The sequence below is a fragment of the Channa argus genome, chromosome 18 (assembly GCF_033026475.1).
Source record: "Channa argus isolate prfri chromosome 18, Channa argus male v1.0, whole genome shotgun sequence".
NCBI classification, from domain to species: domain Eukaryota; kingdom Metazoa; phylum Chordata; class Actinopteri; order Anabantiformes; family Channidae; genus Channa; species Channa argus.
In genome coordinates, this window is record NC_090214.1 from 9,314,206 (window position 1) to 9,334,081 (window position 19,876).

The following is a 19,876-nucleotide window of genomic DNA, read 5'->3' on the forward strand; positions in this document are numbered from 1 at the left end:
TAAAGTAAAGAAAAATGGCAAGGATGTGAAGAAGGGGGGAGAGAATGTCTTATTACTATTCATATGATAACAATGAGACAAAAATATAGGTATAGAAAGAGAGGAAAGTGATGGACAGACCTGCTTGCATGGCGCGTGCAGCAGCCTCACCGTATGGGCAGAGCCTCCTGCGGCGGTGATAGCAGTATTACCGGCAGGTTCAGAGCAGTTGAGTCTGCATACGCTGTCAAATCGGAAGCCATCGGTACATTGATAGGAGCCATGGAAGATGGGAGGAGGGGGATCACAAGTCACTGGCTCACATGCCCCTTCAAGCCAGCTGCCATCTTCTGTGCACTGGCGTTTAAATGCACGCCTTAAAGGGAATGGAGACAATTAATGGTACTGATTTCCGGCCTTACTCACTTGGGAGTTTTACATGAAAACTCCAAACAAACAACAGCATCAATACCTCAGTGTTTGTTTCTTTACCTTTTGGGTTTGTTGGTGACATGGTAGCCCGGCTTGCACTTGTACTTGCAGAGCGTGCCCACTTTGAGGCCTGTCTCATTGCAGCGCTTAGTTTGCAGTACAGCATTAGGTACAGGAGGAGGGGCTGGGCAGCGGAGCTCACACAGGGCCTCTGGGAAGGACCACAGACCATCTTCTAGGCAGGTAAGAGTGTTGTTTGTGCCTGAGGACAGAATGGGATAAAAAAGGATCTGTTGAAGTGGAACATCCGATGTTCCAAAGAAGTACAGAATATGAAATGTATAGTAGTTGAAAGACTGAATAAAAATACTTTGATGTTGACATTTAAGTAGCTTAAAAGAAAGACAGCACAGTTTAAAATCATTTTTTCAACTAATCCAGTGTATTGTGGGATTTAATGTCTTATTTTAGTTAAAATGATGTGAAGATATTTGAAAGATAGCATGCCTGTGGCTTGCCACACAGCATATCGGAGTGGCTGCCCCAGTACACATCTCACCTACGAGCTGCGCAGGTTCTCGGCACTGAAAGGTGCTCTTCTTGCCGTACGTAGTGCCCTCCGGGAAGTGGAAATGGGCAGGATGAACATGGTATTTGTCAGGCAGCCCACAGTCTACAGGCTCACATGATACCTGTTTATTCCACTTCCCATTTGCACAGGTTATAGTCACGGAAGAACCAGACTGGAAAATAAGACAGACATAGATGGATGCATTAAAAGTCTGGGTTTATTCTGAAACAGGGTTTATGCAAAAGTATGCACTGACACAAGCATTAATTTGCACATTGATGCTTCTGATCATTCATCAACACTAATCCTTTAAATGTTAAGCTCACACAAAAAGGAGTACAGCACTTCAGCACGAAACGCAACAAGTCTCCGATCCGCGTGAAACATAACAACGGTTGATCAGGCTTAGCTTACTGTATGTCAGTAAGCCTCGCAGGCTACTCAGTGGCTCAGGTAACTGCTGATAGCATTTGTAAGGTCAAGTCGTGTCACTAAGACAACCGATATCCAACAACTGCACAATCAGCCCTAACACAAAACAGATTGACTTCTGTGGCAGTGTGACAACTTCTGAGAAACACACACGGAGGGATTCTTCCACAGCTGGAAACCACACACTTGATGATGATACTAAGAAAATTGTTAAATCAAGTGAAATGTTTTTAACACAGTGTTTCAAACCAGACAAAAATGTTTTATTCAGGTAATGCCATGCAGTCGGTTGTTGTGTCATGATGAGAACCAACACTGAGGGGAAAGTTAATGCCTGTTGAACATTCATTTGTAATTGACTATGCTTCTTAGTGATTTAAAGTACTCGAACATGGAGTTGCCTGTCAACGGTTAAAAAAAAAAATCACCAGTGCTAGTTCCTGCGCTCCTCCAGTGGTTTTCAAAATCAGTGCAGAGTCTACAAAGTGCATCCTGTGCGATTGGGCCCTTACATGTTGTTGGAATGTGGGAGGAAACTGGAGAACCCAGAGGAAATCCACACATGAGGAGAACATGCAAAATCCACAAGAAACTGACACAGGAGTCAAACCCGACACTGGTAAGACCACTTCAATTTGACAAACAAAGACAAGCTCAAGTCTTCAGCATGATATTAGACTTAATGTAACAGATTAACATCGCTTCCATTCCCTTTTGTACACTCATCTAAGAGAATAGCCCTTGATTAGAAACAGAAGCCATTCAGGTTACTGCTGAAGGAGGTATGACCTGACTGAGACTTGCAAATGCCACATGTTTTGCATTAATTCTGTGTGTGTGTGTGTGTGTGTGTGTGTGTGTGTGCACTTCTGCTGCAAGCTTTGTGTTTATACACCCTGTGCACATATTGATGTTTAAACATTCCTGATCAAGAGTGATGAGAAGATTGTGGCCAGAATATAACATTAAGGATACAATATTTGCTGTTACATGTGCTCCTGGAAACAGAAAAGGCAAACAGTAGGTTTCCAAAACATTACATTTCAAGGAGCAATCCCTTGATCCGGACTTCTTTTTTTTACCACAAAAAAAAAAAAATGTATAAAAAATCCTGATCTTAGGTTTATTTCCTATTAGAAATAGCTCTGATTCCTGTAAATTATTTGGCTTGTGGTACGATATTTGCAGAGATGAGACCAAAATGGGGAGCAACAGCATCCAAACCTCAACTGTTTTCATCCTCTTCTATTAAATAACACCATGTAACGCAACAGGAATGCTTAAATTGACAGTGGTGCCAAGAATTCTCACAACAAAGCTGCGAGAGTTCAATCATTTTGACTTTTCCTTTTCAGAACACAATAGGGAAACCTGTGTTTTCACCATGAATTACATTCTACCCCTGTTTTGGTTGACTTTAATTACACACATCCTTCTAAAGAACGGCCAAACGTTAAGGCCACACAAGCTGGACTCAGTTAGCATTACGAATCTGTTGCTTCATAACCTTCTCTCTCGCCCCATGTATTTCTATCTTTCATCTTGATTCCATTATATGATACTGCATAACAGTATTGGGTTACTTCAAAATAAATAAGCTCCTTTCGTATTTGGATATCCAACAAAGTAACATATGCATCACATGTGACTGGCTGTTGAAAAATAACTGGGTGCAGAGTTGAATGAGTCAATCATGTTGGGACGTTGTGAACATAGTCTGCATGGGAGAAATGCCAAAGGCTCTATTTAGCGTAAATGTGCATACTGTAAATACGTGTGCAAATAGGATGTTAAGTACATTTGTGAAATTACGTGTTTCTGCTTGCTGAGTAAAGTTTTGTCTATCTACGTGTGTATTTCTGTGAAAAACTTTGCTCAAGGGTATCCACAAACACACAGAGGTACAGTAAAAGCACGCAGAGAAACAGTTCCATTTGCGTACATCTGCTATGAGCTTGTTTTCACATTTATTCATGTATGTATCCCCAAGTGCGTAAGAGTATATAGGGTTGTGTGTCTGTGTGTAAATGAATTGGAAATTTCCTTCCTTTAAAAAATTTACAGCTGACTACTCTTTCAGTAGCAATTTTAACAACCTCTGGCATCTCTGACTAATTCAAGCCAGGAAGACTACGAGACAAATGAACTGACAGTCACATGCCTTAACTCACGGTTTCGCCCATGCTGGTGACGGCACACAAACATATGCACGTGTCAAAAGTAAAAGCACACAGTTGTACGCTGATAAGAAGAACTACTACAGAGATGCTAAGTAATGGAAGTAGAATTTATTACTGTCTGGTCCTGAGAGAAAAGCCCTTTTCAAAACAGTTATGGATGGAAAAAAGTCTTTACTTGGAAGCAGAGAAGTTTTATTTGCCTGGAAAATAAACAATAACTAGTAGAATATGTTCATATAAAGGGGTGTTACCGAGAATCTAACAATCCTTCTAAGTACGTAAAATTCTAGTAGAGGGATTGATTTTTTTTCATTAACCACTCAACATAAAGACAGAGCTACGTACCTCTACAAGCCACCAAACATTTTGCCCTAAGTGGACGAATTAAGATTTTAACCACTTTTTACAACTGAGTGGCAGACTAACATTGAATGAACTCTTAACTCACTATCCACAATGTCTGCAACTTGAGGATCATCAGAATGGCAAAGTTTAAGGGCTCTGTGTGTGCTGAATGAGGATTACGATTCACAGCCTGTACTCTGTTTCACCCACGTTCACCTTAATGAATTATGAGGGTGAAGTCCAGTGCAGGTTATTTCCTGCTGTAGCTCCATCAAGAAAGAAGGTGAGTCAACAAAGCATAAAGCTACTCTATTTAAACTCTAAATGGTCTGCACTTATACTGCATAGTGCTTTTCTACCTATTGGCAACCTAAGGCTCAGGATCGGTGCGTTTACTTTTTTATTTCAAGCTTTCAATTATCAGCCTATTTGTGTGGCGACAAGACAGCTTATCCTTGTACTTTGTCTCTTAAAACACATTTACTTCACTACATTTGATCCAGAATGTTTCCAGTGTTTCCTTCACATCGCTATAACCCCATTTATCATCAGTCACAGCTGTCCTGCTGTTGCCGTCATAGATATAATTTAGTGCCGTCCCACACTGGATACTAAAGGGACATGAATGGTTAGTTAATGGTGCCCATAATATTTTCTATAATATTCCATGTTGTAGAATATGAAAAGGACAGGCTGCCAGTAAAAGTCTGTTCTATTCTAGTGCCCCCAGAGGGACACGACACTGATGGTGAAATAATTTTCCAAAGAATTGTTCTGATCTTAAGTCAGAATGGATCAACAATTTAATACCACAAGGTCCTGATATTGCATGAGTTAAAAAGGACTGCATTCACTTATGGTAATTATAAACATCATTCAGTCTGCAAATCTAGTTTGTGGCATCCTCTTTTTACCAGTGGTATGTCGACTCAACACAATGATCATTTGTTTGATTTTCATTACATGGCTGAGCTTAAAATGATTTAGGTAACCTTTAGGCAGCTCGGTTTCCGTGACTGCGTCTGGATGACTACACTCTAAAAATAAGTGACATTATTGTACCTTTAGGAGTACAACGGCTTGTCATTGGAGCTCTACCCTCTAGAAGGCCACATTTGTGCCCTTCACAGTGGGTACTTTTTTGTATCCTTGTGGTAATAGCTGTACTCATTATTATGTACCACTTGAATGCATATAAGTCACTGGTTTTCATTTAACTTTAGTTATTGATGATTGCATTGTCGACTTGATGCAACTTAGCAACTTTTCATATCCACAAATCTACTTAAAAAGAGACTGTTTCCTGAAGTTGTACCTTCCACCTTGCGGCCTGGTAGCGCTGTGGGTGGAGGAGCAGGATGGGATGCAGAAGTTGAGGAATCAAATCCCATCCTACCCAACAGGTGTGTCCCTGATCAAGATCCTCAATGCTAGCTTGCCCCTTACAATTTCATTATAACATGCATGTGCAATATGAATATGTTCTCAATGATGATAAAGGTTGTTCCCCTAATTGAATAAATGTACTTTTACTCCTTTCTGGCCTTCTCCTACTGTAGCAGAGCATATGTAACTTCTACTGTACCCCATTTCTGAGAGTGTATATTAGCAAGTCCTCTAACCTTAAATCTCGCATAGGTCATTCATCCCTTTCATGCAGGATCATTTTTTAAAATAGAGCCTCTATGTGGGGTGGCAGGCCTCTCTAGAAATTACATCTCCTTTTTGGCGCTAGGCAACAAAATGGCAGATACCATTGCATGGTGGTAAGCACAATTCACACTATTTTGTTACACTATACAGTCAAGAAAGCTGGATCAAATCCCTGGTTAGGGTTAAAACATAGTGTTTAGGGTTAGGTGCAAGGCCATGAAGAATATCATTACGTGTTAAAATTATGTTTGCAAAATGCTACAACAATCAGTGAACTTGATTTTTGTGTGCATATTTGTATTTATTCATTTGGCATGCTTTTATCCAAAGGAACTTGAAAAAACAAGTTTGACCAGTTTGTACTCCTGGTCCTCACACAATGACACAAACACAGGCAATTGGGTTAGCTGATGCCATGTTAGTGCAGAGGTGAGTGTGAATGGTTGTTTGTCACTGTTTCAGCCTTGTGGTAGACTGGTGACCTGTCCAGGGTGTATCCTTTCCCATTCCACTCTCTCTGAATCATCAATTCTGCTTCTTTTTAAAAATGTTTTGCCCGTTACACACACACACACACCCACACAGTGCAGGCATTTTTTCTGTCCCTTATACACACAAAAACAAAATTTACCTTGTTCCCTGAACCTCTCATCTCTCTGAGGGAGCATTAATAGATAGTCTTGCAGACTGCTTTACAGAGTCACAGAAAAGGATAAAGCGTTTATGTGGCCTTTACAGCAGCTTGGCCTCTATCCAAAAGGTTGACGATATGGTGTCAGCTAACCCTTTCTTGTTTGTTTACTTGTGGTGCGCATTCATCTGTGTGTATTCTATCTTCATGGAAGCGTTTAATGAGTGCTGCTCTGTGAGAGCAGTAGCAAATCTCTGCGCCTTAACAGAGCCTTCAGTGTGTGTGAAATGAGCAGGGATGCAGCGAGGGAGGGAGAGGGAGCAGACAATATGCGATGATGTCATCGTCCTGGTGGAGTAGCGATACAAAGTGACTGTTTGAGGTGATGGTGCAGCATGCTCAGCAAGGGGCTAAACACTATTATGTCTGTGCTTGTACAGAATATGTGCAGTGTGTGTTGTGTGTGTGCGTGTGTTTGTATATGTGTAGCAAGTCAGCAAGAGGAGGAGACCAGGGCGGCTCCACTCCTCAGTGCTGCACTCATCTACCTGGATGCTTATGATGTCATTCTCCCTGGAGACTTGCCGTGCCAAGCCTAGTTTTTGCAGGTGACAAAATAAATGCAGAGAGAGGAGAGCACAAAGTTTGTTTGCACCTCACCATTTGTGTACTTGATTCTGTGTCAATGCAGGTTCATGTGTGCACTCACGATCACATGTTCCCATTTCTTGCAGAAATGCCTTTGCACTTTATGTATTCGTGTGCATCTTTTTCCGCAATGATTCTCGTAATTCTTAAACTCCCTGTCTGCATTTGAGCATATGTGCAGCAGCGTGCTTACCTGGCTCTTAATGATGTCATCATCCTGGTGGATTTGCAGGACATATCCAGAGTTGCAGGAGATGGTGCAGCGATCTCCATTGTAGAAGTGGCGGCCAAGGCTACTGCACTTGATCTCTGCATTGCGGATTAAGGGTTCCTGGCAGTCAATGGCTTCGCACGAATAATGTACACAACTAAGAGGGAGCATGTGTATGTGTGTGTGTGTGTGTGTGTGTGTGTGTGTGTGTGTGTAGGTGTGTGTGTGTGTGTGTGTAGGGGAAGGTAGTTGGTGAAAGAAAGTAAGAGAGGGAGAGAAACAGAGACAAAGAAAGAAAAAAAAAACACAGTTAAAGTTACAAACAACATAAGTGTCTGAAATAACTACAGACACTAGAACATGGAAGCTGTCACCTGTAAGCTTTGCTCACAAATAGAAAAGCTACACATTGAGTCAACCATACCTATCCACCAGTCACTGCTTAACATATCAAATCAATAAACCAGGTGGAGAAAAGATTTGAGCCAGATTTGCTCCTCGCATAACAGGGCTGTCTATGTGTGCACACATGGAAGAGTGTAGTTCGGGAAATAAGAGTGACAGGATGTATTATGTGCAGGCTACAGTGGCAGAGTTTGGCCACATCTCTATGTTGGTAGCCAGTCGGAGAAGGCATTTAGTGCTTTTGGGATGCTTGGATGCCCAAGTCACCTTTTTACAACAGTCCGCTTTCTACAGTATAGGATTCCCTGATGAAGCCGACAGAGAAATAGGGAGAGAGAAACATATGAGGACACAAAGAGAAAGGATGTAAGAAAATACTAGTCTGGAGAAACACTGTCAGACTCAGTCCTGCACAAATGGAATCTCTATTTACTTTTTTATCCATTTGTTTCCTGCTATAGAGATTATCTCTCAGGCTCAATTAATTACAATCCAACTCTATTGTGTTCCTATATTATCCCTTACATCTTTCATTTCTTGTATGTCTCTCCTACTATATAATAACACATTCTCTGAAAAGACTGTTCGGCAAATTGAACTTATTCAAGAACAAACTAGAGCCTCATCTGTGGACACTTTGGAACAAAATCTCTTTATGGTTTTCTACTAGTCACTCTGGAATTTCTGACATAAATTATAACTAACTACCTGGAAAAGTATCCTCTTCCCCTGTAAGTAAAAAATACACTATATAGAAAAGCATTTAAAACAAAAAGAACAAAAATCACAAACTAGAATGAACATCCTATGTACAAAATCCCATCAGTTCTTGGTTTGGTGAGAGGTGAAGCATAGAAAAGCTGAGAAAACAAAACATTGAGGTGAGAAAAAAACATGCAAAAACCTGAAACAAAAGGGAAAATATACATGTGTATGTGCTTGCAGACAAGCATGGAACATAAAACTGAGTCATGTTAATAGCGACTGTTGTTAACAACTCAGGGAAAAGGGGATGTGGTGTTTTGTGGAGAAATAAGTATTACGGGAAATGTGCTGCTCAGCCCAGGAGAATGAGTGAGGGAAAGCGGGAGAAGGAGGCACAGAAAGGGGAGACTCAAGAAGAAAGAGATGGCAAACAGGAAAATGATGTGAAAGTAAAGGATGAGAAGGCAGCACAGGATAACAGACATGATAAAGGGGGGGAGGAAAGGAGTTGTGGAAAAACACAGGGACAGAATGGGAATAAGGGGGAAGTGAAGATGGAGTGAGGCAAAATGGAGAGGAGAGATAAGACATTTGGAATGTGGAGTATGAATGACAGAATGCAGATAATGACTTGGAGTTGATTAAAGAAAAGAAACAGATCAGTGACATAAAAACATACCAAGCTAAGATTGTCTGCTGATGTAAGTACAGATCGGTAAATAATCTAAACTGATCTTAACTACACTTTTCAGCTTGCAGCAATTTAAACCCTCTGAAGATAGGTGGGCACATCTGGTTCACTTGCCATCACAAAGCCATATTCGTTTTTTAAGAGGCTCGATGAAGATAAAGTAAAGAGATGAGGAAACAAAGGAGACTCACAGAGAACTCTGGGAGAAAGCAACTAGTCTGTGTGTGAGCTGTAACAAACAATTTCCTGGCTGATACAGATACACAACACTTTTAATCTATTTAGGTGCGCTTGAGCACACAACAAAAGCCACAGACAGCTCTATCTCTCCGCGCAGACCCCCCGACCATCAGTTCTTTGTGCCTTGTGCTGTTCATTAGTCCGTTTCTTTTTAAAAAGGCTGTGGGACATCACCAGTATAAATGGCCTCATGCAAGAAAGTGGTGTAGAAAATTGGTGAGTTGTGACTGTGTGTGTGTGTGTGTTTGCGTGTGGTCTGGTTAAGCTACTGTACAAATGACATGGCATTATGTTATTAAATCTAAAGGTTCATAAATCTCAAAAATTACATGTTGTAGATAAATAGGAGTTAATTTGTTTGCTGGCATGTTAATAATAAGTGTTAAGGCCCATTCATTGAATTTTGCTCTTCTCTGTTCTCTGGCTTAGATGCTAAGTTTAAAGCTGCGTCAATTTCTTTTTCAACACCCAGAAAAATGCCCAAATGTTGTTCTACATTGAGAATCGGCGCCTGATTGACAGGACTTGTTTAATTAACTAACAGTAACTGACAACTCAGTGTAGTACTGAATAATGCAGAAAGTATTACAGGAGAAACGTGATGATTTCGGCAGGATTTTTCCAAGAAGAAGGATATTTTTATGCCGCGTGCACTTCAGCCAAAACAAAACAAACAGCGGTAGTAAACAATATTTAGTGCTGGAGGCAGCAGGGCAGCTCTATTGTTGCAAATTTCAGGACCTCAGCATTGCACCCAAATTGATTGTAAATTTCCAGTGAGATTATAAGTGTTACTTAGAAAGTTTTATTGTTGTAGCTGTAACTTTGGGCAGATGTCTAACATTAAACAGCTTGTTGCCACCATAAATAACACATGAGTCTCTGTCTTTCTTGTTAAAATATTCACATTCAAACGCAGCTGGTGTTTTGTCTTTTGTCTCTTCTCCCTTTGTCTTCTTTTCAGAAAGGAGAGAAGATATTTCGTGGCAGAGGTCTTAGCAGTGCTTGGCAGCACTTGGAAGTTGGTTTACATCCTCTCTGATCCCCAGTCTTCACTACAAACACATCCACTGTCACCTTGCCTCTAAGCCTAAAACTCTTTATATTGTATTTTTACTACTGTTATTTTTGCCTGTTGTGTAGACGCAGAACTTTTTTTCATTTATGTCCCTCCTGGATGAGGGAACCCCGTGTTGTTTTTTTGTCTAGTATATGAACTTCTATGTCTTCTTAGACAATTTGTTTCTATCATAGAGTGCATAACTTGTAATGTCTGTACAACAGCACCCAATTTCTCTACTTGTCAGCCTCACCTCTGGCCTGTGGGGTTGTAGATCTCATTGCTCTGGCAACCACTTATCGTGATGGGGTCGAAGGACTGGAAGGAGCGTAGACCTATGCCGGAGATGGCCACGAGGTGACAAGCAAACATGATGAGGATAGCCTTGGTGTGGTAGAAGGCCACTGACAGGTCATGGCTCACTGGGATCACCAACGGGTTGGTGCGGCAGCTGAGACGCCAGTCACCTGTAGATAGTGTAAGAAGATTGAGTAATGGAAAATAAGGGGTGGGAGCAGACAACAGTTCTAAATAGCAGGCTAGTTTAGTGATACAGTGTCCCATAGTTTGCATAAAGTGAAAATACAGGTGTGAGGGACAAATGTATAAGCTGGCTGTATGTTGTGTGAATACTGGAATCACAAGCTGCTGTGAGCCCAGCTAACCACCCTAAAAATACCTAGGGCCGTTCTCACCAAGACTGTGGATTAAATCCTTGGTGTCCACCAGCTGAACGGTGACATTACACTGTGTTTGATCAATGTAGCCGGTCCCATCAGCCGCCAGATGTACAATCACAGCTGCTGCCACCATGGGGTGAGAGAAGTGGGCCTGAACAAATGAAAACAAAAAGCATTTCACACATAATGTCTGCTAATGTAATGTGCTCATCTGAAGTAATTATTGTTAAGGTTCTGTTTGTTTTCTTTTGATTTCCTGAATTGAATCCTTTTTTATTTTTTTTAAGCAACAGATGTGTTGCATGTTGCTGTCAAAGTTTTACCAAAATGATGATGAGTGTTAAAATGCGTTGGGCAACATCCCAGTGTAGGCTATAATATAGATTTGTTCATTATATTCTTTTATTGGCACACTCTCTTGTAAATTATTGTTGTTTGGCAATACAAATTACTTAGAGTTTCCAGTAAACTAGGCTTCTAATTGAATTAGATGATTATAAATCATACCAAACATACCACAAAGCAAAAAACTAATTAATATGGCATTTTATAACTGGGTAGGGGAAAATAAAGGCAACGACAAAGGATTAACTACTGTAGCTACAGTGGCATAAAGAAATGCAAAGTATCCACCAGAGCATTGCCAATTTACTTGCTAACATACTTTAGTCTTCAGAGGAACTACAACAGACAGCACTGGTGTTGAGACCACAAGAGAGAATATGACATATGTCTCATGTTTGTTATGCCTGGGTCCTTTGGGATCCACAGCTGGGTTCTAAGATTTCTTTGATTTAAGAACATGGAGTGAAACGAACCAAACACTAACCCAGGCTGTCATTGTGCCGTCTATTCCAAAGATTTTTACCATCTCACCTTCTCTCAGGTTGCACCAATAGTGACATTAAAGCAGTTTTACATTGACCATATTTTCAGAGTGAATTTTCTTGAAATGCTTTTAGATTTTTCTTTTATATGGATGTCACCTGAGTAATATTTGCATAGACAGTATGTCTTACCTTGAGCCAGTAGCTTGTATACCCCCAGCTTGATGCATGTGCCTCTCTACAAGGGAACCACGCATACTGCGACACCCCATCTGATAGATCAAACACCTTGGACTGACATGTCTAGAGGAAAAACAAAAAGAAACAGAAAAAGAAATTGGGTAACTCCATGTATTGGATTGAATTGAGATAAGCCAATCTCTGTTCACCAACAGTGTTTTTTAAGTTGTGCACTGCATAGTAGGAGCAGTAAAAAACGAAAGATGAATTAAGGCAAGGATAAAGTTGTAAATGGTGTCACCAAAACTTTGTGAGTACTATCTACTTGTGTCAGCTAGAACGCGATCACACTTTGAGGATCTTTGTTGCTATCAGCTGCTGTTGTCAGTTGTGAGATCTGAAAAGCTTTTTGTTTTTTATCTCACAAGACCTTAAGGTGAAAGAGTTCAGAAGACAATATGTTAGACAACTTCTATTTTACACATTGGACCTTTCCATAAATAGCGTATATTTGTTGACAGTCGTGGCCTTTTGGCAGTGCTTTGACCCACGTTTTCCACAACTGTCAGCTGTTTGCTGTCTGGATGGTGTGACGTGCAGCTGACGGGTGCAGCACTGTTTTTTATGTGTTTTGTCAACAAGCCTGGAACCCTATGGTGCACTGCAAACACATAACTCATAACTCTCCTCTTCTTATGTCACTGACACTTTCTAGTAGTATAGTCTGTTACTGGTCCTCACAACTTGCTGGGTTTTTAATAAAACCTGTCATGCCACACCTGTCCACTAGAAGCCCTCAGAGAATTTCCAAACTTTGCGTACTGTAGCACCTGAATAAGTGACCTGTGTCACAGCTGTATGACACATGTACCCAGGAAACCACATACATGAAGATATATTACACTGTAGAAATGTAGGTCAGCAACATTTTACTAAAATACTGTGCTAAAAGAAGCCTTTATATTAGAAAAATGAAATAAATATATATGTTCAAGAAATAAGGTGTAGCATAGGCAATGGAAGACATAACAGAGTAAACATTGAGTTTCACATTTCAACCTGACAAAAACGGAATTCATTAATACAACATAAATACATCTTCAATCAGTTTACAAGATACATAACATAATCAAAAGGAGTTAAAAATGTCAGCGCAGTGCCACTGAGCTCTGACCCACATAATGGTGACACGCTATCTCTAATATACTATTTTCAAACTCTAATTTGGTGTATGGTTTCAGCAGAAGCTGTTATGGAAAACATCCCAACGCTGCAAACGGAAGTGTGACCAACAGTGTAACTACCCACTGGAGAAAGTGGAGGTTGGTGAGCTGTGAAAGAGATGACACCAAAAACATTTCTGGTGGTGATATGCAAAACACAGAAAACATAAACTCAGTATGTGGCTTTCAGTCCAGTCTGGCTTCTTTTTAACCGCAGTGTAAGAGTGTAACCACAGCCTCAGGCCAGTGCATCTGGAAAAGGTAGAGAACCAAACAACTTTTAGAAAAGCAATTAAGACTTTTTTTTTTTTGCTGCGTGTTCTGCGAGCCACCTGTACAGTATCTGTGTAGAATATTCAGGATAAAACCTGATAAAAATGTGTTACTTTAATTAACTTTACTTTATTTAACCATATAGTTAAGTATAGCAATTGATGTCTAGACTTCTCATTTTACCGCCCTGTGATCAGAAGAAGTAATGATAGCACAGACTTTTAAAAGTACACGGAATGCAAATGAATTCATGACTTCATTAGAGAGTGATAATAAATTCTACAGTGTGATGACAGAGTCACTTCATTACTGTGGCCTTGCCGACATGCAGAACATCAAGGGGGTGTTTGGGTTGGGGGGGGGGGTCCTTTCCAGGATTTGTAACACACACACACTATTGGTTATGTTGGTGTGATATTAGCAAGGCAGGATGAGAAACAAAGAGAGATGGACAAAGTGTAAGGAAAGTGGCAGACAGAATAAGTGTGTGATAGATTATAAAATGTAATGAGAAATACATAAACATAGACAAAAAGGAGAGAGGGCAGACACCCAAGGACAGTGAGTTTCATTTGCTGCCCTGAGCTAGTGAAATGAGACACCAGTAACCTGAGAGTTTTGCTAGAGAGGCTGCTGTAGGATCCTGCCACTATGGAAAACTGGCCAGACCAGCTATCTGTTCATATATCAGTCCCCTGGATCTGTTGACATGACCTTTCTGTTCAAAGCTGAAGTGGCAGAAATGAGAAATGCAGGTGACAAACACCTGAGATCAGACGCCATGAGACTTTGGCCCCACATCTCTTTTCTTTTCTGATCAATGCACAGTTGCTGCTAGATTTAATAACTTGTTGCCTTTTTGCTAAATGTAAATGTAATAAATACAGTAACTAAAAAGAAACCACGGGTTGTTTTACCCGTGCAGAGCTTCCCAGAATCCAGCACTTCTTCTCAGCCAAGCTCTGACTTTGGTCTGGCCTTGACAAGAAGCCACAACATTCTGAGTAACTCACCCTGACTGCATGACTTAATTAACCAATATGATTTAAAAGGACTGTACATCTGGTAATGAGCTGAAGTCAAGAGGAACTGTTTCCATTGCTGACCCTTTACTGGCAGGGCAGGTGACAAAACCCTTTCCATGTGCAAACTGACGACTTATTCATGGAAACACAGGTGGCACTAGCTACACCTTCCTCCACCACCTCCTCCCATCTCTCGGTGTGTTTTTCTAGCAACCTACTGTTTGAGACAGGTAAACACTGCTTGGCATGCCAAGAGCCCCGTCCTCAAACAAACACCCCCCGTAAAGCACCACACCAGTAGGCGACAATTCACAGCCCCTTCGTGGCTTATTACACTTTCTCCAAGCTCCTCAGCAAGAGTCTAAGTGTTCTAAACAGATGTGTCACCGATCAGATTTAGTCATAGAGAAAATATAAGAGTGTGGTAATAAGCTTTCAAAATGTATCCATGGGACAGAGCCATGGATGAATTACTGAACAGGCCAAGTGGGCGGATCAGGAGGCCCACTGGCCAGGACCTCTGAAGGTACTGTTTGAAAAAGTTGAAAGACAGAAAATGGCCATAGAGAGACTCACCATAAAACCACACTACAGACACTACACTGTGAACATTGATGAACGATGAATTATCCAAAAGAGGCACAAAATGACCAAAACCAAACAAAACAACTGAAAAAATGACCAAAGGAATATAAACTAGCATGGAGCAAACCAAAACACACGAAAATATCTTAAAACATTTAAAATGACTACAAATTAATTCAAGATGACAAAAATGCAAAGGTGGGGGGCTTTTACCCTGTGTTTGCCCAGTGGTCCATGTCCATAATCTGTGGCTAGAGCCTGCTGTATCTCGGCACACACTGGGTGAGTGGATGGTGACAACTGAAACTGCTGCCGATCTGCGACATGTCTGATACATATACTCAGGACAGACAATCATTCACACTGCACTGTACAGCTATGAGCTTTTTACAGTTTGCACTTAACATAGCAGCATCAGGGGCGGATCTAGATTTTTTTATTGGGGTGGTCAGTTGGGCCACATGCTCAAAATAGGGTGCTTTTCCCTTATAAGCTGCTTTTACATACATCCTTATACCACTTTCTTCAAGAAGTCGAACATATAATCAAAAGTAATTTTAGACTTTGTTATAAATATATTTTAAAGATTGTTTTTTCTTTACTATTGCTGTTGCTATGGAAAGCAAGAAACCTATGACTAAAGGTTTGCATTGACGCAAAAAAATATCTGCCTGCTTAATAACTTTAATTTACACTAAAAAGCTAAAACTTAGTTTATGATTTAGTAGTTGTAAAATACCAAATATTATTACTTAATTGTGTTATTTGTGTAAAATATTAGCATAGTAAGTTTCTAAACGTTGCTAGTAAATGTTTTTAAAAAATCTGGTATATGACCAGTAAGTTATTTGGACTAAAAGTCAGCATCTACTTCTCCAGTTGAAAACAAATTTCCTACTACAGGAGACTGGGATAAAAAAAAAATGTGTGGCACAATTAGGTGTTATTTAAGGTCTTGACAAAATGCTTCTTCATTGGCGTGTATAAGACAGGATGGAGGGATGAGAGCCCAAAAACATTTACTGTGTAGCACTCACTTAGTTAAATAACAGAATATGATCATTTTACATCAGTATTTCACAGATGTTTTACATGTGACAACATAAGTATTATGTAATATTTAACCAGTGCGGCTGGAGCACTGTTACGCTATAATCTACACAAAAAACATCCCACCAAGAATCATCACTGGATAAAGTCAAAATTGCATTAAGAATGTACTGTAGCTTGAAAATACAACTAATAAACTAACTAATAAATAATACAAAAAACTTCTCTCTGGATTTGGCATGCTCTTTCTTTACCCTTCTTTTATAAATCAATCTTAGAAACAGCTTGATTTAAAAAATAAACTCATATGGCTAATACATCAGCTGAATCCAATGAGGGCAAATAAAAAACAGATGGTATTTCTTTTATCACTGACACTGCAAGCAGTTATCAATAAGACCACCCCCGATATTAGGAATATTAAATCATCAGAAAATATTTGGAAGAAAAGGCAATTCATGTCAATCACATTATATACTGTATCTGTTAAAGACATGAAAATCAGAACTAAAGTGTTTTACAACTGACAGTAAAGACAGGACAAAGATTTGCATGTGTATGTACAAACTGCATGTGTTATCATGTGTATGTAATATAATCATGTTAATAGTATGTGCTAGCATCACTTTATTTAGACCCCCAACAGAGGCCTCTCCAGATCTCTCACGTCTTATATGGATTACACAAGAAATACAATTTAGTAAGGAAACAGCACTGTTTTTGTTTGCCCTTCTTGTTGCCCCTATCTTATGCCTGTATAATACGCCACCTGCCAGCAGACATTCGAATAGATTTCTTGATTACAACTACAAAATCACAGTGTGAACCGCTGCCGGAAGACAGTCCGATAAATCTGACATATCGTTGTCTCTCAGTTGTTTGTAAAGTAAAGAAAATGTGACTGAAACTAACAAGAGAATAATAATCTGGAAATGTGATGTAGTAATGCTCATAATGTGTAATACCTGTTTTTTGAGAGTTTGCCTCTAAGTGGAAATTGTTACTGTTGTGCAAAGAGGCAAAGGAAATACCTAATTCTGTAAAATGACAAAACAAAAATGATTAGTTCTCATAGCCTCTTCTACCCTCACTCTTTCTAAACACATGGTTCCCTTGTTCTGATTTATAAAAGGACAAAACAGTCACTATTCCAGGTACATAAGTCAAATGTTTAGATGTCTATTTGGAACAAAACAACTTCTCGCCTTCTTGGGAAAACAAGCTCAGCAACACTGGAGTTGAGTTCAATTCCAAAACACACACACACACACACACACACACACACAGTTACACATATGGTCTTAATTTGTACCAGCTGGCTAGTCAGACTGGCAGACAACAGCCAACCCTGGGTCTGTAGACACAAACTGGTGTTTGTAAATCACCACTAAAGATAAAAGGGGAGGTAAGTGTCTTGAGCCAAAGGGGAAACCAAAGGAGATAACAGTTGGGTAAAAGAGACAGTGCAATTGTCAGACTCATTAACCTGAAAATATGTCTGTACTGTAAAAATGTTCATTAGGAACAGAAAGCAAACATAAACTTACAAAGTGGGAAATAGAGAGTGATGCTGTTAGTAAAGACAGAGTAATAGCCCTAATAGCATAATGTACTTTACCCGAACCACAGCCTTTCCCCTTGTGATGGAGATTTGGTGCCAGGGTGAAGTTAGATTACCTCTAGAGAGGGATGCCTGCACAAAACACATACCCACTTACAAATATGCTCATATGATACACCCACCTTGGCTTGGTTACTGAAATTGAAGCCTCCAGATTTTCAAAATGTCCTATCTTGGATTCAAATCAATAAACCTCGCTGACACACACACACAAACATGGGCCATATGTTCTTGAAAGTCTATTGAGGCCCTCAGACATTTACAGGAGGCCCTGCGAAGGTCCTTCCTGTGTCCTACTAGACTACAATACAGCCCCAGAGCTTAAAGAAGATCCTAGCACAACTCTGTAACTTCTAGAAACTTCATATAGTAAGACAACTCATTTTCTTCAAGCATCAGTTCAGATTGCCATGTCCCCTCATTATAAATCGAAGCCACACCAAGTGAGTGTAGTAAGTGCACAGCAGTGTCAGTGTTTCTGCAAATCACTTGTGACATAAATATATGAACTCATCACTCAAGTGATGCAGGAGTTCTGTGCAAATCAGTTTTGTTTTCATGTTCTGTGCTGGTACTAGTATTCATCATGGAGCTCAAAAATGATTAAGCACAGCATTCAGTTATTGTTGAGTTGTACACAAATTTGAAGCCTGATCATGAGAATGCATCATGTCTACACACACACAGACAGACATGAGGACGCCATCTTGACAACATAATGTCTCACACAGTATGTGCAATGTGGCAGGATGCAAAAAAACACTGATAGATATCATGAGTGGATTGGCTTGTGAAGCATTCAGTTGTTAGAACTGTTTAAAATTTTGTCGACCAACTTACCCACAATTCCCCTTGTCTAAATCAATTTGCAACTTCCCATTTCTCAAAATGATTCCAACCCTATCATCTTATGTCTTAATTGTGTTGTCCATGGCTCCTGCATTCTTTCAGTCATTCTGTGTTAAACATGGGTCTTCAGTATTTGATACCAGCTGATTTTTCTGTTGCTGCTCTATGGCTCTGTAAGGTCAGGCACTGGCCCACCTTCTTAGGCATTTTGGATATGTGCAAATTAAGAAAGAGGATATTCGTCCCGATGAAGCACCACCTAAAATGTGTTTATTTCCATCAACAGGTATTTCTTTTTTTTTTTCCCCATTTCCATTCCTCTCCCTCTCTCTTTGATAAAGGTATGCACTTTATACAATTTTGAAGCCTGAGCACGGGAAGCAGGAGGGAGCATCTGTGAGGCATTTGTGGAGAGAAAAGGAGAAAGAGCCACAGAGAGAAACAAGTATGAGTTTCCAAGCACCATCCCATGGTTTACAGTAATGCTGGTGAGCGCCTAGTGTGTGAGGTAATGTCCTGTCACCCAGCCCCACCCATACCCACTGAAGCTCACCGTCTCATTGGTCTAAGGCTAATGATGGGCGACTTCCATGGCCTACTGAGAATGGGGCAGTAAAAGTTTGTGAGTGGCTGCAATTATGCAGCTTACCTAGATATGAGTAGTGACTGGGTAGTAGAGAACATAGACCACAAACTAATGTATAGGGACGGGTAAGCACATGATGCCAGCAAGTTTAAAACAGATGGGTTTGTGGGGAATATAAATGTCCCTCAGACACTCTTCCCCTTATGCTCAATAAAACAGGGCCAAAGCCCTGTATATTAACAGCTTGAAAATGTTATTGGGGGCGGGAGGGGTGGGGGTGGGGGGTGGGGTTATCAGTGCCATGAAAAAATACACCAGCCACAATGAGGCTTCCACATGGCAGAACCACAGTAATAATTGAAACGGGAAAAGTAAAAGGGAAAAAGGAAAGCCATCCCAGAGGTTTCTTTTTAATGTTACCACACGCTTATGTCACTGCCACTGTGCCTGACGAGAGCTGTGTGGTTTGGGGGAATGTCGGTGAGAGATACAGTGCCAGAGAAGTTGGCCCTTCTGTTCTTCTCAAAGCAACAGCTCAGCTACTGTGTGAAATTTTGTTTTTGTGGGCATGTATGTGTGTGAGGGGGTCAGCTTGTGCAGTGGTATGTGCAAGCTTGCTAGTGTTTGCATATTCAGTACATGGAGAGGGAAATGTGTGTAAATGTGTATGTAACCTCTGCAGCGTGCGTGCGTGCATCATCTACTTGTGTTTTGTGGATTGGACAAAACTGGCACAGTTATTGGTTCTGTGTTTTTTAATACATAAAGTCATGTCTTTTACAGTGCCTTGCTTT

General features: G+C 40.3%; 1 protein-coding gene across 2 annotated transcripts in view; it reads right to left on the minus strand.

Moving 5' to 3' along the window:
* The window catches only part of pappaa (pregnancy-associated plasma protein A, pappalysin 1a), an 82,641-nt gene that overhangs the window by 20,652 nt on the left and 42,113 nt on the right, over positions 1 to 19,876 (minus strand). The window contains exons 11-17 of one of the 2 annotated variants that reach the window (XM_067484585.1): positions 11,883 to 11,993; positions 10,879 to 11,014; positions 10,437 to 10,650; positions 7,065 to 7,239; positions 971 to 1,154; positions 472 to 673; positions 151 to 355 (exon numbers count right to left, since the gene is read on the minus strand). In XM_067484585.1, the coding sequence (XP_067340686.1) occupies positions 151 to 355; positions 472 to 673; positions 971 to 1,154; positions 7,065 to 7,239; positions 10,437 to 10,650; positions 10,879 to 11,014; positions 11,883 to 11,993 (1,227 nt within the window). Of the gene's footprint in view, positions 1 to 120; positions 356 to 471; positions 674 to 970; positions 1,155 to 7,064; positions 7,240 to 10,436; positions 10,651 to 10,878; positions 11,015 to 11,882; positions 11,994 to 19,876 lie in introns of both variants that reach the window. The other variant, XM_067484584.1, reaches the window with a different exon arrangement.